The 23,733-nt window shown below is 38.6% G+C and overlaps 1 protein-coding gene across 1 annotated transcript; it reads left to right on the forward strand.

Annotated features, from left to right (window-relative positions):
- The first annotated feature begins 1,344 nt into the window (after positions 1 to 1,344).
- Positions 1,345 to 19,606, forward strand: LOC129927831 (splicing factor 3A subunit 2-like). The gene is made up of 3 exons (XM_056039357.1): positions 1,345 to 1,375; positions 1,535 to 2,665; positions 19,422 to 19,606. The coding sequence occupies exons 1-3, from the start codon at positions 1,345 to 1,347 to the stop codon at positions 19,604 to 19,606; spliced, it is 1,347 nt and encodes a 448-aa protein (XP_055895332.1).
- Positions 19,607 to 23,733: the final 4,127 nt, after the last annotated feature.

The following is a 23,733-nucleotide window of genomic DNA, read 5'->3' on the forward strand; positions in this document are numbered from 1 at the left end:
CACCGATAGCAAAGACAAACAGACACAAACACTCTTTTGTTCCCCTGGCAATCAAATCATTAAATAAGAACAATCTGGTATAAACTTTGTCACATGTAAATTATGAGTGAGTCTGGTGTGAATGTACACTTTGGTTTCTTATAGTTATAATGTTTTTTGTTTGGTGTAATGCACAAATTGTAAGACAAATTTCCTTACGGATAATAAAGATTATTATTATTATTATTATTATTATATTATATCAAAAATTGTCAAAACCATCGGAGTTTCCCTTTAAACAAAATCTAGCTCACTACAAAAACATGTCTTTTCAGTATGGCGTTCTGGAGTCGTCTGTCCTACTACCAGGCGACAATGCTACTTATCTTGCATCATTCACACTGCATAGCTAGCCTCTTCCCAGCGTCACAATAGAAGCACACACACACTCCATAACAAGAGAGGGGTCTCTGAAGGAAGGTCTCAGTGTGGTCTTACTTTACACTGTATACTCCAGTGATCTCGAGTCAAATCTTTTAAATTTACGAATAAACATATTTTTTTCAAAACCTCGCTTATATAAAGTGAAATGCCATCAATTATTTTGAATTAGTCAAACCTGTACAGCTGTACATAATGGACCTCATTCACCAATCATCAACAAACAACATTTAGCCACGTGATTCTCTATCTCTTCTATTCAAATTACGGAATAAACACTGGCTGTCACGTGACAGTTTTTTTTCATTGTTTTATCAATATTATTATGTGGCTAAATGTTGTTTGTTTACGATTGGTTAATGAGGTCCATTGCGTAAGCTACTCATCTGGTCTTGCGACTTTTGCATGTTTGCTATCATACACGTTGACAAGAGTAGAGGGGAGAGCATCGTTCAATCGCTTCCATATCTCTCATTATTCCAACGGCTTATCTCCCGTTATGTCAGCACTTTTTTTCCATATAAAACAACATTAATTAATTTCGATTCGACTAATTGATTAACTTATTAATTATTTTTTTTGATAGATTCGTGTGTTGTCATCTACATTGAATAGCTAAGGAAATGTTTCAATTTGATCCGAGATTGTGAAATGGCAGAAATAACGTGTACAAGATTTTGATCAGACAGACACAACTGGAAACCAGACACACTGACGGGATGAATTGATAAAAGATTGGTAAAAATTGCCTTGTGGACGCCAGGATTCAAACTCAAGCCCCATTATTATGGTTGCCTCACGGTTTATGCCACTAAGGCACACATCTACATGGGGTGAAGTTTAAAATAACTCTTTCCTTTCCCTAGTAAATAACGGAAGTGTCTACTTACAAATTGCAAGATACACTTTGTAGCTAATGAGTTAATGCTGGACAAATATAGTGAACTTATAGCAGGTAAACTGTTAACCAGTTAAAGTGAAGCTTTCGGAAGCACAGTAGCGAGCAAGTAGGAAAACAAATATTTCGCCAACAATGTTTATAGAATAACGATTAAAATTAGTTTATAGAACAGTCCCAATCCCAGATTTTACAATGTTACTTTATCTCAAGCAGTAATTCTACCCCACATCTCCATCCACCCCACACCTCCATCCACCCCACACCTCCATCCACACAACATCTCCATCCACCCCACACCTCCATCCACCCCACATCTTCATCCACTCCACATCTCCATCCACACCACACCTCCATCCACACCACACCTCCATCCACACCACATCTCCATCCACCTCACACCTCCATCCACACCACATCTCCATCCACCCCACAACTCCATCCACACCACATCTCCATCCACCCAACAACTCTATCCACCCCACACCTCCATCCACACCACATCTCCATCCACCCCACACATCCATCCACCCCACACCTCCATCCACCCCACACCTCCATCCACACCAAACCTCCATCCACACTACATCAACATCCACACCACATCTTCATCCACCCCACATCTTCATCCACCCCACATCTCCATCCACCTCACACCTCCATCCACACCACATCTCCATCCACCCCACAACTCCATCCACACCACATCTCCATCCACCCAACAACTCTATCCACCCCACACCTCCATCCACCCCACACCTCCATCCACACCACACCTCCATCCACACTACATCAACATCCACACCACATCTTCATCCACCCCACATCTTCATCCACCCCACATCTTCATCCACCCCACATCTCCATCCACACCACATCTCCATCCACACCACATCTTCATCCACCCCACATCTTCATCCACTCCACATCTCCATCCACTCCACATCTCCATCCACACCACATCTCCATCCACCCCACATCTTCATCCACCCCACACCTCCATCCACACCACATCTCCATCCACCCCACATCTTCATCCACTCCACATCTCCATCCACACCACATCTCCATCCACCCCACCCTACACCTCCATCCACCCCACATCTCGATCCACCCCACACCTCCATCCACCCCACATCTCCATCCACCCCACACCTCCATCCACCCCACATCTCCATCCACCCCACACCTACATCCACCCCACACCTACATCCACCCCACACCTACATCCACCCCACACCTACATCCACTCATGTCTCCACATTACAGTCAAAACTGTAAATTTCCTGAATGTTTTCTTTAATATGTGTTTGTATCCACTCATGTCTCCACATTACAGTCAAAACTGTAAATTTCCTGAATGTTTTCTTTAATATGTGTTTGTTTATTTAACTCCATTTATATTGCAGTTAAGCTGTTCTCTATGAATAAAATACACACACACACACCTATATAGCCTGTAAACTGTCATATATTAGCGAGTCAACAGGGTGTTGTGAACCAGTTATATCTATATCCTTTATTTCTTCTGGAAAATATTGTTTCGGATACAGACCAACTTTCCAGAACGGATTGAAGGTCGTGAGCCGAGGTTCCACTGTAGATATGTAATTCTATCAACTGCAATAAACTTTTTTTTCTCTCTCCACTAAACAATGTTTATGTTTAAGCTTTGTGCTTCATCCTATTATCTGAACTCAGGGAGAAGCTCAGGGCTTTTTATTGAAAAGCACTGGATAAAATCCTTACGGCTGCACGAAATGCGTGTAATTTTAGGCAGCATTATATGGTGTGTTGGTGTGTGAACGGACTGGTGTACTATTGGCTATGACCTAAGAAGCTATTTTTAGAGAAAGGGAAAATTCATTTGGTTTATTTTTAGAACTGTACATGCTATCTTGTAATAGTAAATAAGGGCTGGTGAAATAGAAGACTTGTGTGGAGATTAAATGGCGATAGGTCGGTGCATTTAAAAATGTGAATTGATTACAAAAAAAAGCTTTTAATAACGTGATAACAATTTGTTTCGTATTGCTATTTGTTTCGTATTCTTGTCTTCCTTGTTTTTGCATGACAGCGTATAAAAAAAATAAAGACAATTAATCGTTTTGTCAGATTTTTTCAAGGTTGTTTGTTATTCATTGTCAAGTCCTAAGTTACATTTGAATCATATTACACGAACTTCGTCCTCTGTAATAATCAGGGACTGGGGAATAATAGAGTGAATTGCAACGGCGGCACTATTGTGCGGTTATGTGAGGTCTCCACCTATGCAGCATTGATGTATGGGAGAAGGACACTAACCCTGCATTCGACGCTGCATCAATGCATCATTTTTAAATTGTGTTAGGTTTAGGGCTACGTTTTAGAGCGTACAAATAAAGAAAACCTGGGTAGATTCACTCTAGGTCATGCTTTAATTAGTCGAGTTCTGCCAGCGACTGTGTTTAGACTTTTACCATGTCTTAGCAATTTGCAGTTTGCAGCACCCAGTACTTCACACTGGCAGAACCTGCGGCGCCGCTGACCCCAAATAATAATGGCACTGCCTTTCCTTTGGATACATCAGCTGCGTAGAGAGGGGGGAACTGATGTGTGGGCGTCATCGTTTCGACCACAGCTAATGCCTAGACATTCATCTCATTTCCATGAGGTGGTCCATAGTTTCGCGACAGAAGAAAGCCATAGAATAGAAAAGAATAGAATAGAATAGAATAGATTAGAATAGAATAGTGAAGCCAGTGGACAATCTTCAAACACACTCGTGGTGAAACAGAGTTCGTCAAAAGTGAGAACCAAGTATTATTTGTAGATGGTGTGACTGTCACTAGGCGGTATCTCTTAACGATATAACCCTCTTCAAGTAACTCTACGTCCCAGGACATTACACATACAGTCCCAGGCATGCTTCGAACTGACGAGTTTATTTCTACTACTCTATATAGACAGGTAGAAAGAAGAGACTTGTATCCACTCTGTCTGCCTGTCTGGTCAAAATTGTGTACACGTTATTTCTCCCACACCCAATCTCGGACCAAGCTGACATTTCGCTCAACTTTTTATTTTACCTGACAACACAAGAATCAATTTTTGAAAAAGTAACTTATTAGATAATTAACTATTGGTAATAAATTATTTTGTCTGGCATCTTAAACAAGGGAAAGAACTTGTATTTGATTGAACTGGTGCTATAAACTGAATTAGTCCTTTTAATGAATTTGAGTTTAAGTTTTGAGCTTGTTGGCACATCGGCACACTTCAGGCACATCGGCACACTTTAGGCCATGAGTGCCCTGTCCTTTTTATAGAACGTCTGAATCTGAGTGGGTGCCGCATGAAACTAGGACGAGACTATAGAAACAATAGATAACTCTACAATCTTCCATGTTCATAAGCTCTCCACTAGCAGAGTGGTAACAGTGTTGTCGTGAGAAGCTTGAGAAGGCTTTAGCCTTGAGTTCGAATTCAGGTCGTTCACCCTTTTTTTTTATTTTTATAAATGTTTTTTTTTATTGCTAGTCTAGATGTATTACAAATTTAATAACACAACTGATCCAAACTAATGGATACAACTATACTTAATATAAGCTTTTTTTTTTTCAAAGAATTTTTTTTATATTTCATATGATTGAATTAAAATGATCCGTATATAGATATAAGGCTTGAAAGGAATTCACCAGCAAATTGTTAGAGCAACTCATAAGTAATGATCTAAACAGAGTTTCAAAAAGGTCGATCCTATAACTACAGCACAACCAAGCACGACAAAAGCCATTCATTTAATTATCTTTGTTAGAACTAATTACAGCCAGTGGCGCTCTTTAACGATATTTATTTTTGTTTTGTTTTTTTGTTTTTAGTCTTATGTTCAATTTTTCGTTTTTAATCTGTCGGATTTTTTTTTATTTAATTTTTATAAGAAAAAAAATAGACTTAATTAATCACGTTAATTAATAATTACATTTCATGTCCTGACATCTTTATGGGCGATAGATGGAATAACTCGTGTTTCATTTGTGGCCATTACATGATAGCTAGAAGAGAGATCACATATCGCAGCGTTTCTCACATTGTGGGCTGTGTAGAAACATAACTCTCAATGGGGGCGTAAGGTTCTAATAAAGAAGGGGGAGCGGCGAAACCAGAGGCGTAGTGAGCAAGACGTGCGCCCAGTGTAATGTTCTATATTAAATTAGACATAAACGAGATCTACACATATAAAATCTCATCAAGTTTATCTAAGTCTTTTTTTTTCCATTTCATTGTAAACAACAATAAATCCTTTCAATTGGTACTGCTTTACCATTTTTTTTACTTTGTAATATTTATTCTAAGCATTTATGTACTTTTTTACTTTGTAATATTTATTCTAAGCATTTATGTATATTCAGTTTGTAATATTTATTCTAAGCAAGTAAGCATTTAAGTTCTTTTTCACTTGGGGGGTCCATGGCCAAGTTTAGCCAATAAAAAGGGTTTGTTGGTCAAAAACGTTAACCACTGATCTAAAGCTAAAGGTCCAACTGGTGTTGTTTTAAAGTTCAGAATCAATGTGGCTGAAAAGTATATACAATCTTTTGCAAAGATAAATAACTACAAAAACTGTTTCTATTTGATGAAATAACAAACATTTTAATGAGACATCAATAACGTAAAATTAGTTTTAAACAAGGTTACAAAGACAGTTTGTGTGGAATCACAAACTCAAAATCAGCCTCCGAAGTGGTCCTCAAAGGCAGGTAAAAAGGAAGGTTTCAATATTTTCCGAAATAATATCAGAATGAAGTTCTATCTAAGAAAAATGATAGAGAAAAATGGAGAAAGAAGGTTGACAGATCTTGTGTGGTGCCCCAGCGTTTCAACAGACCAAAAGATAGGTGAAAATGAATGAAGTTAGATGTGAACCTGGCCTAACTGATATCTTATAATGAATATCTAATTGATCCAATAGTTTGTAAAGGGTCAATCTCTTATTCAAATCCTCAAGAAAAAAAAACATTTCCGTAAAAAAAAATATAAAAATTCCTTCAGTTCAGTGTTCTATAGCAGGGGTGGGCAAATTACGTCCCGCGGGCCACATGCGGACCACCGGAGTGTTTTATGCGGCACGCGGACAACTACAGAAATCAGGTGTGCCCACAGTTTATACACATAAAAAAGCGGATATATTTAAAATAATTTTAAATATCTATATAAATTATTAAAACTGTCTCATTATAAAAAGTTTGCCATTACAAAAGAGATACAAGACACCGATAACGAAGACAAACAGACACAAAAAAACTTTTTTTTCCCTTGGCAATCAAATCATTAAATAGAAACAATCTGATTTAAACTTTTCACATATACATTATGAGTGAGTCAAGTGTGAATGTACTTTTTGTTTTTTTATAGTTATAATGTTTTGTTTGGTGTAATGCACAAATTGTAAGACAAATTTCTTTACGGACAATGAAAATTATTATTATTATTATGTTAGAAATGAACGAATAGTCATTCTCTGGCGCTGCCAGGGTCGAGTTTCGCTAAAGAGAAACAAAATTCATCGTAGTCCCTTTAACAGTTTCCACTGAGGAATTTTCTGGTGATGTGGCAGGTCTGCAGCAGTACCGCCCTCTGACAGGCAACGAAGATGTTCCTAGGAATGTTAAGGGCCTTGAAGGTGTCTGTGAGGTCAGTTGTTATTATCCCCTCGGTTGATATAACAATGGGGTATATTGTTATTTTGGACAATTTCCATAGACGCTTAATCTCCAAGCCTAGGTTCCCATATTTTCTTTGTTTTTCTATCTCAGTTTTTCTTAAATTATGAGACAGTGGTACGGCGATATCGATAATGGTAGCGGTTTTTTCTTTTTTATCGATAAACAGCAGATCCGGGCGATTGAAATCTACCGTTTTGTCGGTCAGAATAGGCCTATCCCAGTACAGCAGATGTTCAGTAGACTCGAGAACCTCTTGCGGAGAGTATTTATAATAAGGGGGAGTGTCCTTACCGATCAATTTGTACGTCAAAGCCAGGTGTTGGTGTATTAACTTTGCAACTTGGTTATGGCGACCTAGGTAGGCTGATTCTGATAGGGCTGGACATCCTGCCATAATGTGTTCAATCGACTCGCCCACATTTCCACATTTTCGGCATTTGTCGACAACATTGAGTTTCAGGATATGCTTCTCGTAATTTTTTGTCCTGATTACTCTGTCCTGTATTGCTGTAACAAAGCCTTCTGTTTCAGGGTAGAGATGACCTGCTTTGAGCCATGTTAAGGAAGCAGCCTTGTCGATGTTGTCCCCATGTAATGAAGCCGGAAATTTTCCGTGGAGTGTTTTTTCTTCCCATTGGCGAATCTCATGCCCTACATCGTCCAAACCGATATTGACATCAGCATTGTGTAGGTTCAGAGGGGTTGCATCGGAGTCGTATTTCCTTAGGAAGGAAACTAATTTGTTGCTGGAGGCGAGCAGTTTTGATCGTATTTTTAAAACTTGCATCTTACATAATTTGAAGATGTTCTGCAATCCACGACCCCCATCCTTCCTGGGCAGGTATAACCTTATGGTGGAGGACTTGGGGTGTAGACATCGAAACTTGGTTAGTAATTTTCTAGTGAGTCTGTCAATGTCATGTAGGTCGGTGTCAGTCCATTTGATCACACCGAACGTGTAAAGGAGCACAGGGACGGCCCAGCTGTTAATTGCAGTGATGAGATTACTGCCAGACAGTTTGGTGTTGAGGATTTTATTAACTCTTTGCCTATATTTGCCAAGAAAGTCCTCTTTTAATTTCTTATGGTTTATCTTGGCATTCTGGTTTATTCCAAGATATTTATAAATAGAGGCGGAGTTCAATTCCTCGATGCCTTCAAATTCAATGTTGGTGTTCGTTGCCTTGCCCTTTTTAATGCTTATGATGCCACACTTATCCAGGCCAAAAGACATACAGATATCGTCACTAAAGCATTTTACCGTTTTGATTAAGGTGTGTAATTTTTGCTCGGTTTCTGCATATAGCTTTAGATCATCCATGTATAATAAGTGGGACACACATTTTGTACATTTAGTGTCAACCCTAAAACCGTTTGTAGAGTCTTGGAGTAATGTAGATAGAGGATTAATCGCTAGGCAGAACCAGAGTGGAGATAGTGAGTCACCCTGGTATATACCTCTTCTTATGTGCACAGAACCTAGTTTATCACGATTTAGGTGCAGGTTTATCTTCCAATTATCCATACAGACTTTCAATAGTTGTTTTATTCTTGGGTTGATTCTATGGATGTCCAGGGTTTTTAATAGCCAATCATGCGGAACTGAATCGAAAGCTTTTTTGTAGTCGATGTAACACATGTGTAAATTTCTCTTTCTTCTATTAGCTTGATGCAATATAATACCATCTATAGTTAGCTGTACTTTACAGCCCATCGACTCTTCAATGCAACCTTGTTGTTCATCTGCTAGTAGCTTATGGGCAGAACAAAATTTATACATTTTACTTTTTAAAAGTGAAGTTAATAGTTTATACACCACTGACAGACAAGTGATAGGGCGATAGTTTGATGGTTGGTTCGGATCCCCTTTTTTGGGGAGGAGAGATGTTCTCCCTTCAGTGAGTTCTAACAGCATTGAAGACGGTTCTGATATTAGCTCGTTAAAACTTGATGTTAGTGGTGCATGTACGGCTGTAAGTTTTTTCAGCCAAAAGTTGTGTATATTGTCCGGTCCAGGAGCAGTCCAGTTGTGGGTTTTTGAAATAGCTGCGGAGACTTCCTCAGCTGTGAAATCCCCATCAGGCATTTCTGGTATTAGGTTGTTTTTAGTTTGGATTTCCTCGATCCAGTCAGCCTGCACATTGTAATGTAGCGGGTCGGACCAAAGCGCCGCCCAGTAGTCGGTAAAGGAGCCGTGTTTAGTGCTATCAATGGTTTGAATTTTGTCAGCACCATTATCAGCTAGTTTACGGAAGAACTGTTTTCTCGTGTGCTGAAATAAAGCGTTATGCTCCTTTCTTTTGGTGGTTTCGTTGTAGCGCTTTAACCTAGCTCCCTTTAGTTTAGCTTTCTGTCTCAGAGTATCTTTCAAACATAAGAGTCGTGCGTGGCTATCACAGTCCGTCAATTTGATTCCAGTTGTTCTTAGTATTGTCTTCATTTTGTTAAGTATTTTCGCGGAATGGTTGTTTCCCAGATATTGTCCAATTGTATCCATTTGGCTCCTCAGTTGATTTATATTGTCTTCAAGGCGCCTTTTCCATGCTGGCACATGTTGTTTTGGTCTTTGATTAATTGGGCCTAGCTCGAAGGTCTTTTGCCCAGAGAGCTCCGTGACAGCGCAGTATATAGCGAGGTGTGTCTCAAACAAGTTTCTTGGTGTTTCAAAATGGTTGGCTAAAACTTTGTTTATTTCATTAATATATGTGTTTGTCTCTTTCTTGACGTTTAGCTTGGGGATACGAGGCCTAGAGTTAAGATTGGTGTTTTTATAACGGTCTATAAGATTAGAAAATTTTGAGTGTAGCTCATTGCTTATTGCCGATGTTGGGTCATTCTCTTGTTGGTTGGGTGTTCTACTAATGTCTTCGTTGGTCGGCTGTGTGGGCGTGTCGTTTATATCTGAGATGAGCTCTTGTATATGAAGCTCATGACCTACTTCCCTTCTTATCACGTCAATTTCTGCAGGGGTCAAATAACATTTTTTAATTATTACGGATCTTCTGTCTACAACATTCTGCTCTGTAAGGTTTAGATTAGGGTATAATTTGTTAAATTCCAGGGAGAGTTTTTGCCTATAACCTGGTAGAGGTTTATCATCACAAATGTTAACACGGAAGAACGATTTGATAATGTCTATATTCATTTCTCTCGTCCATTTGATCCTTTTGGCTCCTCTTGTTCTACCACCAACAGCACCTCTCAATTGTGTGGGGTGCGAGTCAGGGAGTAGACCGACCTCTTGTGTTTGGTCATGAGGTTGTGAATTACCCTCAGTAAACACTCGACTCATTGGTGAATAATAGTTACCGCCTAATTTATTTCATATTCATCGCTGTCCTGGAAGAAGCAATGGGTCCGTTCTATTTCCTCAAAATTCAAAAATGAAGATAAAAAAAAATGAACGTGCGTTAACTAGTTTATTTTGATCTACTGTCTCAGTAAACAAGCTTTTTAGATCTAGGTCTAGTAATCATGGAAGTGACGCAGCGAAAATGGCGTCCCTAGCCTAGGATAAGAAGTGATCTTAAAACTAAGAAAGTTTTCAAACCCAATGCATAAAAACATCCTAAATATATGCAGACCTACAACCATGTAGCAGTACTTCAGTATTTGTAAAGTCTAGAGTACAATTACTTCCTTGATCTCGCTAAAAAGTGCAATGAGTCAGAGAGAAGGAAAACACGCCATAGCTTCCGGCGGCCATTATTATTATTATTATTATTATTATTATTGGCTATACTTCAATACACTTAGTCAAAGGCACAATTTCATACCAGCATTTATTCAATGCTATGAAGAACTGTGTTGAGTGAAACTTAAGTGTGATAATGGTAAATGTAACAATGGATGGAGCTCTATCTTTGATTGAGAAAAACAGTTGTTTTTTGTGTTTTTGTGTTTTTTCAAAAGAATATCCCAATCATAAAATCTAAACAAGAAAGTTTGCCCACAGCTGCATAAAATATCAACATATCATTATTCATTAACTAAAGTCCACCCAACTCTAATGGGTGCATGATATTAGTTGGGGAAAGCTAAGGTGGTTGACCGTTGTGCTGACCACAAGACAGCATTGTTAACCGACGACCAAAGAAACAAATTGGCTTTGCCTCTTCTCTATAGAACGCAAGACCCGAAGGGTTACTTTTTTTTTTTTAACCTTTTAAATCTACTTGTATTTTCGGTAATGTAAGAAGACACAGTTCTCAAAGCCACTTCCAAAGTTCCGTTATTTGTTGTTTATGTTGTTATAATCCTAAGTCTGTTGAAGCCAGCTATTTCTGGTTCTGCCACAAGGTGAAGGTCATCAAGGTCATCAAGGACATGACCTCGCCCACCCTCGAAGTCTGGGACTGTATTACATTTCTATAAAAGGACACTGATTTAAAGAGTGCCAGACAGACCGGGTAGTCTCTACCTCTAGGGCGTGGCGGGAGGGGGGACGGGGCTAATTGGTACGGGCTATAAATAGCTATTAGGTGTTTTTACCCATTCAAGGTTGAGCCTCTGATTGGAATTGAATTTGAATTGCAAATGGTTTATGAGATGTTTATTTAGCAGTAAATTGAATAATAATAATAATAATAAGGCTTGTCTTTGAGCCCCAGCTATGACCTACATGGATACACTGTGACACTGATACATAGTAAAATATGCGTACTTTCTGGGGCTTTTCGTGTTTGACAGACAGACTGACGGACAGGTGGAAAAACAATAAAAAAAAGCCATATGATTGGTATAGACTGATAGAGAGACATACATATAGTTTAATATATGATTGGTATAGACTGATAGAGAGACATACATATAGACTTACATATGATAGATATGACTTGGCGTTATTAGAAATTTTGACATAAAAATGAAGTGTTTACAGTAAATTAAATTTCAAATGTCTACATTTCTTGACATTTCCATACTACAGTTAAATAATACGACTTGGCCTTAAATGTCAAACAACGGAATTTGATACCTGAATATCGGGTTATGGAAATCTGCGAAACACCTCCTCAAAAAGTCATACTATCTTTCTGTTCGTCACTGTATCCCTAGGACATCAACTCCCAAACACACTGACCAACCAATGCGGACATGAAACGAGAACATTGACATTAAACACGCGGCGCTCTATAGGTTCGATCTTTGGCCATATACATTTCTGACATGATTGTCAGGAACCCGCATGACTAAAAAGCCCGAAAAAATCGTAAAGTTCAAAGTAGCTGAACCTTAGCGGGTTCCTTATTCACTGGGGGTGGGAGTTTCGAGTGGTTGGATAAAACAGCAGCATGGCCGGATATGATCCACTTGTCGTAGTTTGAGTATCACTGCATGACACCCTACAGAGAAAATGTTCATTCTCATCACGCTCTGTGAACAAAAAAGTCTTTTCTTTTTCCGTTAGGGAGAAGGGGAAGATAATCGGGCTCAGTAATTTTGAGAGGGCAGATAATCATGTCTAGACCAGGGTCTTAGATGAAGCTTCGGGTGTAATGGCACGACCTTTGACCCCAGTAGCCTTGAGTTTTCTTCCCGACTAACTTAAGCATTACATTTAAGCTAAGCAGACTCTTAGATACATAGCCCATAACTTGGAGGTCGAAAGCAAAGAATCTCAAACTTGATCTATTTAGATCATAAGTGTATCAAATATATACATACATTGAATATGGCATTTGTTTTTATCGAACACGTATATGAGAGATAGACACATATATAGAGAGCGTTTTATTTATGCTTCTGGTGTTCAGACTAGTTCAGACCAGTTCAGAGCCAGAAAGTGTTGATAGGCTATTGCTTTGTATTTAAAAAACTCTATAATAACTAGAAGAGAAACATAATAGACACGTCTTATTTCAAAAGCGACACTAGCTCAAAATGTATACATTATTCTGATTATTAATTATATTATTAATAATTATTTCTATTTCACTTCTTTTTTTTTCCCCTGTTACAGTATTTTTACTTAATTCATGCACACCAGATCTTTCAAATGACATGATAAACAAGATTACAAAGAGAGTTTGTGTTGTCACACAAACTCAGAGGCGGCCCCGTCAGAGTCGGATCCCTGTCGGATCCACCTATTCGTAAGGAATATTCAAGACGTGATTTTGTTTTGATTGTCAAAAGTAATAATTTTTCAAAGATTCATATGACGTTGTAAAAAACGTTTTTTTTTCTGTATAATGTTTCACACGTTTTGGATGTTCCTTCAAAGTTAAAGATAATTTACTTCCTTATCCAAATATCCCGCTGGACGACGGGGGATGGCACCGAGCAGGGTATGAAACCGGGACCGACGAGATAATCTGTCCAGTGCACTAACTGCACGACCAGGCATTGCTGTTAATTTAATAATTTCCCTTCCGAAACATCGTAATAGTTTTAAGTTTCTATAATAGATTGTTCCGGATGTTTATATACATATGTAGTGAGAGAAAATAAGAATTCAAGATAAATCAAATACCGTTAATTAGATTTTTGGGATGGTCTCGTATGAATATTAGATGTACCACAGCCATGTGGAGAGATTTTCATATCATACTTTGTTGTTAGGAAGTTGTTTTCCTTAAAAATAGGAACATAATATTAAGGATAATTAGATTTTCTAACGTTTTAGCTAGAAAATTAAATGTAGTGTAAGAGAGAAGTGCGATTTTACATAAATAAAGATTTAAAATTTAACAATTTTCGTAAATAAGAAGAAGATTATCTGTTTTATTTATTAGAAGAGCGATTTCAAACAGTTATTTGGCGTTAGTAGATTATTCATATAAAATTCGGAACATTTTTGGCGACGATTTGTAAGAAAATTAAAGTAATGTAGGTCGATTCCTTTTTCAAAACAGAATCCGGAACATTCTTTACCGATTAAACAACTTTTGTTATGTTTCGGCTAGAAAAATAACTGTAAACTAAGTCTAAAAAGTGATTTTCAATAATCGTTTCTAGTAAATTACTTTTTATTTTAAAATTTTGAACAACCTATTGTCGATTTTTTTGGAAAAAATAAAGTCATTTGACATAAATTTGTTTTAAGTTGAAAATACGGAACAATTTGATATGGATAAATAAACTATAGTGATGTTTTGTCAAAGAATATAAGTGTAATATTAGTCAATTATGCGATTTCAAACAATCATTTGACATAATTTATTTTTTATAAAACAATATCCGGAACAACTTTATAGTTAATGAAATTTAAGTCAGTATAGAGATTTTCATTTCTCATGTATATGATATTTACATTAAAAAACCGGAACAACATATTATTGATCATGAGTTTTTGCAACGTTTAAGCGTGGAAATAAAATGTAATATAAGTTAGAAGAGCAAAAACGTATAGTAAAAAAAATCCGCAATATTCATTTTGTACAAAGCTTACGTCTGCTCCTCAATCTGTTAAGTACACATTTTGACAGACGGACAGACGACATTTTGGACTAACTTGGAAGAGGCTTTTCCCCTTACGGTGGCCGCTAAAAAAGGAGTAGATTTCTGTATTTCAAATGTATAGTAAAAAAAAATCCGCAATATTTATTTTGTACAAAGCTTACGTCTGCTCCTCAATCTGTTAGGTACAAATTTTGAACACGTTATTTCTTCCACACCCATTCTGTCATAAATTGGAAAATTTGTACAATCATCCATTGTTCCTAACAGAACATGAATCAATAAAAAAAATATTACCCAATTAGTTAATTAAATAGAAATAAATAATTGTGTTTAATAGCGAAACAAGGAAAAAAATTACAGTATTGAGATATGTGGCTGTAAATGTGGATTTTTTTCCCTTAGATAAGATTTTTTAGTTGTTTTTTTTTTATTTTGCTTGTTTTTTTATATTGTTTTACTAGAGCCCATTTTTCATGTTTCTCAGTGTGTTAGTACTCAATCTTTGTGTAGACCAGTGGGGGGGGGGGGAGAGAGAGGAAGAGAGTATCTTCCCTGTTGTCTTGTGGGTCTTAGCAAACACAGCTCTGTGTTGTCTTGTGGGTCTCAGCAAACACAGCTCTGTGTTGTCTTGTGGAGATCAGCAAGCATAGTTCTGTGTTGTCTTGTGGGTCTCAGCAAACACAGCTCTGTGTTGTCTTCTGGGTCTCAGCAAACACAGCTCTGTGTTGTCTTGTGGGTCTCAGCAAACCTAGCTCTGTGTTGTTTGTGGGTCTCAGCAAACACAGCTCTGTGTTGTCTTGTGGGTCTCAGCAAACACAGCTCTGTGTTGTTTGTGGGTCTCAGCAAACACAGCTCTGCTCGAGTCGGGTTTCGAAGTTGAGCCTTTTATGAGGAACTCTAGTTTCCCTCATAATTCAAATGTCAAAAGACTAGATTTCTCTTGTATCATGTCATCTCTTTTTAGCAACGGATACGTTTAGTTTTTTTTCTCCCTCAAGATACAAAGAGCTTCAAATAAATGTGGCTACGGGGGATGGTTAGAGGTTAATTAAAAATAATATAGAAAAAAAGATATTTAAAAAAAAAATATTTTTAAAATTAAAAGATTTTGTTTTATCAGACTGATGTGTAATATTTTAGTTATAATTATTTTACAAGTTCTATTTCCTTTATATTGAACAGTTTCTCATTCTAAGAGATCGATACATATTTGTCAAATAAATGTGATTTGAAAGAATTGTTTCTAGAAACAGCAGCTACTTGTGGTCTTTCGAATGCGTTTAATTTTTTTTCTAAAGTATGCATATTTTATGCACATACATACAAACTTTTTTTTAAAACTAGATTTCATTGACAGTCATTATCATTCGTAGGCTTTCGTGTCTAGGTAATAAATGCAATATATGCGACATATCCCCACGAAGCTTATCATTATTATTATATGTATGTCATTATTTCCCTAGACAACATAATCAAAATATCAGTTTCATTTTTTATTTAAGAGAAACATCAAGGAATAAAACAGTTAGAATAATAAAATGGAGATGATGCATAAATCAGATATTTTATGCTTTATATTTTAACCTTCCGATCTAAGGCCGATAGTTAACAAAGGATGTCATGTGGCACAGTGGCCAGCATAAATATTAAACAGAGAGAAATGTTTAAACTAACAATAGATAACTATAAAACCGTCTACATAAGCACTTTCCTGGCACAGTGGTTAGTGTGTTAGCTCCTGAAGGCTTTCACCATCGAGCTCGAATTCAGTTCTTTCAGCTTTTTTTGAATGTTTTAAAATATAATTTAATACGCGTACCTTGGTTCAGTTGTATTAACTATTTAGAACTACGGACAAACGACTGAGATCTTAGGATCCATTGAAGTCCTTTGAACACAAATATATTTAGAGAGACTGTTGTTAGACAAAATACTGATCAAGGCTTCTATATAGATGAGCCTCATTTCTTTAATATTTTTTGTGTCAATGTGCCTTAGTCTAAACCAAGTTCAAATACATTTCTTCATTCATTAATATGTGAATTCGGTGATTATTTTCTAATGCTGCAGTGTCATAATATTTTGTTTCGTTTTCAATCTTCTGGGAGACATTATTCTATAAATAGCCCAATCAACTTTTTTTTATTGTCGATTTCATTGAAAAATCAAAGCTAAATTTTACAAGTGAGGTAATTGGAGAATTCTAATTATCTGTGAAAACGACATAATTACAAAAGCATCTGCTTTTTTTTTATTTTATTTTTCTGAGCGGCCTCATCAGTGTTAACACCGGCATCATCTCCATGCCTGTTATATTATCTGCTTCATTATTTTTTTTTTTCACTTTTACTATCTCATCTTTGTTCATTAGCTATCTGACGGCAATTACTGTTATTATTTTAAAAATCTTCTGCTCAGCCAAACCAGAGTTATCCATCATTCTCGGACACATAATTGTTTAAGGAAAACCAGCTTGAGCGTGCAAAGTTTTAAAACGAGGCTAGAGTGTATTATAGCATAGTGGCTCAGCGAGTCTTGAGTTCGAGTCCAGGTGAAGACAAGGATTTTGAATTTCGGTATTTTTAGGGCGCCCCTGAGTCCACCCAACAATGGGTAGGGAAAAGTAAAGGCGATTGATCGTTGTGCTGGCCACATGACAACCTTGTGGGCTACAGAAACAGAGATTGCTAGGTTTAAAATGGTACTTGACTTTCTTTTTTGTTTTACCTAGTCCTAGAGTATTGGAGACTTCCATGTATGGCGAATAACTCTCAAGAACTAACTTTTGTGTGTGTGTATCCATTGCACACTATAAAGGAAATGTAGATAAGCTTTGTATTTCAAAAAGTTACGAGAATTGTTGTGCACATTTTGGCAATATAAAATTTCAATTCCAAGCTCATTCGATTATAGCACAAAGTAATTCCTTTTTTTTTAGTTTAGAACAGAGAACTTTAAACAACAGAGAACTTTAAACAACAGAGAACTTTAAACAACAGAGAACTTTAAACAACAGAGAACTTTAAACAACAGAGAACTTTAAACAACAGAGAACTTTAAACATGGCATTGTTTAGTTTGTCTTTTTAGTTCTAAGTAGATCCTCATCATCTTCCGAATTGAAAGCCCCAATGGTAACGAACTATGCTGTGAATTACTCCCTAAGAGTACATTAGAGGAAGTGGGCAGTGAGTCTTAAGGTCGCCTTGTCCCCATACAAGAACAGCCCTGATACCGCACATGAACCAGTTCTCTCTCTCTCTCTCTCTCTCTCTCTTTCTCTCTCTCTCTCTCTCTCTCTCTCTCTTCGAAGAGCGTGTCTGCAAAGCATCCACACAATCCTGATGCAGCCCCAGCTGCGATGGGCAGGTCACGTCTACAGAATGGAAGACCACCGCGTCCCTGGACGACTCTTGTATGGCCAACTGGGCGAGGGAAAGCGCTCGCAAGGTGGTCAGAGAAAGCGCTTCGGGGACACCCTCAAGGCTTCTCTGTAGGCGTTCAGCATAGACCCGGGCACCTGGGGAGCGGAGGCGCATGGCGGAGCATCGTGGCGTCGCGCTGTGAAAACTGGCACACAGGTTGCTGAGGAAAAAAGAACAACGCTGGCAGAAGAAAAACGCCAGAAAAGAAAAGCAAGGCAAACGACACTAGCTCCAGCTGGAATAACCTGCCCAGTGTGCGGCCGAACATTCCGGGCTCACATAGATCTCACCAGCCACATGAGGAGGCATAAAACCCCAGTGCAAAGCCCTCAGCCCCATGGATGACAAAGTGGTCATCATCGAACCACGATGGACGAACTATATATATATAATATATATATATATAAATCCTGGTCCCGTACAAGGACAGCCCTAAATCTGCACACAAACCAGTTCTCTCTCTCTCTATCAAATCCTTGCCCCGTACAAGGACAGCTCTAATACCGCACACAAACCAGTTCTCTCTCTCTTTCTCTCTCTCTCTATCAAATCCCTGTCCCGTACAAGGACAGCCCTAATACCGCACACAAACCAGTTCTCTCTATATATATATATATCAAATCCCTGTCCCGTACAAGGACAGCCCTAATACCGCACACTAACAAGTTCTCTCTCTCTCTCTCTATCAAATCCCTGTCCCGTACAAGGACAGCCCTAATACCGCACACAAACCAGTTCTCTCTCTCTCTCTCTATCAAATCCTTGCCCTGCACAAGGACAGCTCTAATACCGCACACAAACCAGTTCTCTCTCTCTCTCTCTCTATCAAATCATTGCCCCGTACAAGGGCAGCCCTAATACCGCACACAAACCAGTTCTCTCTCTCTCTCTCTCTCTCTCTCTCTCTATCAAATCCTTGCACCGTACAAGGACAGCTCTAATACCGCACACAAACCAGTTCTCTCTCTATCAAATCCTTGCCCCGTACAAGGACAGCCCTAATACCGCACACAAACCAATTCTCTCTCTATCAAATCCTTGCCCCGTACAAGGACAGCCCTAATACCGCACACAAACCAGTTCTCTCTCTATCAAATCCTTGCCCCGTACAAGGACAGCCCTAATACCGCACACAAACCAGTTCTCTCTATATCAAATCCTTGCCCCGTACAAGGACAGCCCTAATACCGCACACAAACCAGTTCTCTCTCTATCAAATCCTTGCCCCGTACAAGGACAGCTCTAATACCGCACACAAACCAGTTCTCTCTCTATCAAATCTTTGCCCCGTACAAGGACAGCCCTAATACCGCACACAAACCAGTTCTCTCTCTCTCTCTCTATCAATCAAATCCTTGTCCCGATCGTCTCTCAATCAGAACTCAACATTCAAATACATTGTGATCTACTGTCTCTTTGTCCTCTGTGCAGTGGCGACACCGTGTGCCGTAGTTCTCTCGAAACCGTCCGAAGTAAACACCAATTGGACAGTGACCGACACGGACTGGGCTAGGAGGGCCTGTTTTGCACGATGAAGCTGCCACCACTCATCCTTTTTGTCTTGTTTACTCAGGTGCCTGGGTGAGCTCACGTCCTTCATTGAAAGCATCCCAGCAGCCATCGCACCAAAGTGTCAACAATCTTTTGTCGTCCAGGGATCGTACACTTTGGTTGGTGCACGGCTCATCATACACGAGTGCCACCTGCACAGCGGTTTTTGAGAGCTGGTCAGCCCTGTCGTGGCCAACCACGCCATAGTGGTCGAACACCCATTATATTGTATCATCTTCCACTTTTTTTTACCGAGTTTATATCAAGTCTGTCTGTCTGTCTGTCCAAACATTTGTACACGTTATTTCTCCGACACCTAATCTCGGATCAAGCTAATTTAGCAGAATTATTTCTTTTACCTAACAATTACAAATAGTCACAATGGTTCTAAAACCAGTGTGTGACACACTGGTTTTATAACCATTATGACACTAATAGTAGTAAATTATTTTGTTTGTTATCTCAAAGTAGGGAAAAAAGTTTTACTAGACTGAAGTGGTGGTATACGCTGAATTAGTCCCCTTTGTATAGTGTCGTCTGAGGCTGAGTGAACACAAATTGGAAACATGTATGTGGGATGACAGCATACCAAAAGCGATCTTTTTAGCGAGCTTAACAGAGGACGGGGTAACAGAGGTGCTCCCAGGGAGCCCCAAAGACTATCAACTCAGTGCCAGTTCGCTCTACCTGGCGTAGATGGATGGTCTCTGAAAGAGAGCTGGAGATCTCTCACGAAGGTCGTACATTACTAATGTGAGACTCATTGAAAAGCCCTTGCCAAAAACAAGTGCAAACGACGAAAAGACAGTTGAAGTAGACAACGGCTTTGTCTGCATTAGATGTGGAAAAATATACAGGTCGCGACTCGGTTTGCGTAATCATGTAAAATACTGCCCTAATCCTTAATCTTCTAAATCGAAGATAATGCCTATATTTTAATTATCTATATAAGGAGGTCTCGTAAGAAATTTGTTTTGTTTATCACTTTTATAAGCATGCCTCGTTTCTAGAAAGAGGCTGGTTGGGGGTGGGGGGATACTTTCATAGTTGAAGTTTACATTCAAAATTTCAAACACAAATTTTAATTAGCGCAAAAAAAATCTGTTAAGTGGCTTCTTTACTCCCGTAAGTCATATAGCTGAAATCTAATAATTACAATGCCTTGCATATTTATTTTTGTATGTATTTATTTATTTATAGGCCTATACATATTTCACTTCTATGATAAAACTGATAATATACATTTATGTTTGTAACCAAAGGTATATAATGTCTTGTGTGTAAAGGCTCTGCTCCCTTACACGCTTCCCTTTCCATCACGACATTCTGTATCGTAGTAATAGGAGGACAATGTGACACTATTTGTATCATTTCTGTTCGAGATCGTATGAAAACAAAGTCACGTGACAGTCCCACTACCTTACACACCGTTGTACATACGCATTGATCTCATCATCAAATTCCGTGAATTATCTCATTGTCAACCATCTCTCTCTCTCTCTCTTTCTTCTTCCTCTCTTTGTCTCTTTTCTTTTATCGTCCCTCCATTCTCCCTTTGTTAATCACTCATTTCTTTGCTGTTATTGTATTGTGTGAGTTGTTTGTTCTTCCACCCTCTTTTCCTCTTTCTTCTTCCTCCCACGCCGAATCCCTCCTCCTCCTCCTCTCATCATAGTCTCTACCCCGCTCCCCCTCCCCCGGTGAACGCGTTCGTTTCCCTTATTATTGCCTGGCATCCCGCCTCGTTCCGCACAAGCTGTGGTGCCAATATACCATGGCACTATGGATCTGGTACTGCCATCCCACTGACGCTGTCAGCACATCATTGGACAACTCTTTGCATTGTTGACGCTTTTGCACCGGCCATGCCAAGTAAAAAATAAAACATTGACAACAGTGTGTGGCAACATGGGCGTAGCCAGGGGGGGGTTCTTGGGGTTCAAACCCCCCCCGAAATGAAATCCCCCCCCCTGGGGGGGGACGGAATTAAGTGACTGATTTTTGCTTTCATTTTGTTTATTTTAGATGAGATTTTAATACTAAATCATCACTTACCACAGCACAGCCGAGGCAGTTTTGAGTTAAAAACCCTCAACCAGGTGGTTTTGAGTTTAAATCCCCCTACCAGGGGGTTTTGAGATTTTAAAAACCCCTATCAGGGGGTTTTGAGATACAAATCTCTCTACCAGGCGGCTTTGAACAGGGGGTTTTAAATTTTAAACCCCCTACCAGAGGTTTTTGCAGTTAAATCCTCCTCTTCTATAAAACAAAACAAAAGAAATGCAAACAACAATCCCCAAATTCCAACAGCACAGTTGAGGAAGATTTTGATTTTAAAAACCCCCTCCAAAATTTACGATAACCCCATCTTCAATATAAAAAAAGAAATTAAACACTCAAAATTCTATGAGCGTAGCCAAAGGGGTTTTGAGTTTAACCCCCCTCCCCCTTCCAGTTGGGGTTTGAAGCTAAAAAGTACCTCTTCAATATAAAAAAAAGCAAATTACACACTATAAAATCCATGAGCGTAGCCGAAGGGGTTTTGAGTTTAAATCCCCCTCCTCCAGATGGCTTTTTGTTTAAAGTTTAAAACCCCTCCAGATGGGTTTGAGTTTAAAATTCCCCTACAGAGCGTTTAGAGTTGAAAACCTCTCTCTTCAATATTATTTTAAAGCAAACTACAGTCACCAAATTCTATGATCGTAGCTAAATGGGGTTTCGAATTAAAAACAAAACAAAAAAAAAACCAGAGATTTTTTAGTTTAAAACCCCTCAACAGATGATTTGACGAAAAAAACTTTCCGTTTCGATATATAATCTAAAGCGAAATACAGGCATGTAATTCCAAGAGCGTAGTCAAGAAAGGTTACAAATTTCTACCAGTGGCTTGGGCTCCATTAATTAAGTGTGAATAGTCTTCTGCCGAAATTGAAAATCATTAAATGCGTCTCAACAAAGTTGGCTAAGACAGATTTTAGGAGTCAGTCATAGAGATCGGTTCTATATCAAAGAAATCATATGCCGAACTGGGAGTCGAATCCTTAGTAAGGTTGTGACAGAGCGTTGCATGAGGTTTTGCATGACATGTTTTCCGACAAAATGAATTACGCAAAATAAGAGTTGCGGAAACAGCTTGCCGGAAAATGCGCCGAACGGCGCGAGAGGGTTTAAGTCAGTAAGAATAGCACATTAGGTTTTTGAAATAAAACTTTTTAATAGCAAGATAATGCACTGTAGATACCTCAGAATATGCATTTTGTTGGCTTTCAATACCAGAAATAGTGCTCTGCGGCGGGGCTTCGCCCCGCGCTGGGGAAGCGCTGCGAACTCCCCCAGACCCCCTTGCTAGGAAGGGCGGGGAGTCTACAATAAATAATAAACGTCTTCCGAAAGGGTCAGAATGTAATAAAGATTAATTATGTATACACACACACACACACACATATAAATATTTTTTTTCGCGGGGTGGGGGGTGGGGGGGGGGGGTGGCGGGCCCCCCCCCCAAACCCTCCCCGAAAAAAAATCCTGGCTACGCCCATGTGTGGCAATAATGTAGACGGCGTAACAATCAGGATACTGTAAACATTCTCAAAATACAAGAACATGGATTATATTTTTTAAGGGAAAATACCATGTCGTAAGTTGAAGAGTTTCTTATCATTAAGCAGTAGATTTATGTATAAATGTAGAAACTAAATTAAAGTTGTTGTTTTAGTTCTATGTTGCAAAACTTTTTCGGTTAATTAACAGCTATTGTTATGCAGAAGTTTTGTGAAAACATGTATATATACATTTCAAAGTTTAATGTATAGAAGTGTTTATGTTCCCTAAAGTTTGCTTTAGACTTTAGAAGATTCTAATGTTCCTTTGGTAATGGAGCGTCCAAGCCAAAACCTAATGCAGGACGGCTGGGGCTAGAAGCGGAGAATTAAACTCTGGATCATCATCACAACAGTCAACACAACTAAGATGAAAAAAGAGTTAACATTTAAACCCCAATAACTTTCTGTATATATATGGATCTAACAATAGTATTTAACTCCTGGATTTTTGATCTTCTGCATTGATGTCTACTACTCTAGTACAGTGTTTCCCAAACTTTTGACCAATTTGTACCCCTTTTATAATTTTTATAATGCAGAGTACCCCTCGCCCCCCCCCCCACCACCATACTTTAATTGATGAACAGAACATAAATTGGTATTTAAACCCCCCCCCCCACCACCACCATACTTTAATTGATGAACAGAACATAAATTGGTATTTAAACCCCCCCCACCACCATACTTTAATTGATGAACAGAACATAAATTGGTATTTAAACCCCCCCCCCC

Source organism: Biomphalaria glabrata, chromosome 8, assembly GCF_947242115.1.
Source record: "Biomphalaria glabrata chromosome 8, xgBioGlab47.1, whole genome shotgun sequence".
NCBI classification, from domain to species: Eukaryota; Metazoa; Mollusca; class Gastropoda; family Planorbidae; genus Biomphalaria; species Biomphalaria glabrata.

Coding starts and splice junctions, on each gene's coding strand:
- LOC129927831 (XM_056039357.1), top strand. CDS start 1,345: ATGCTGGACAAATATAGTGAACTTATAGCAG. Junction 1,376..1,534: donor ATATAGTGAACTTATAGCAG/GTAAACTGTTAA, acceptor TATCTCAAGCAG/TAATTCTACCCCACATCTCC. Junction 2,666..19,421: donor TCCACATTACAGTCAAAACT/GTAAATTTCCTG, acceptor TTGTTTACTCAG/GTGCCTGGGTGAGCTCACGT.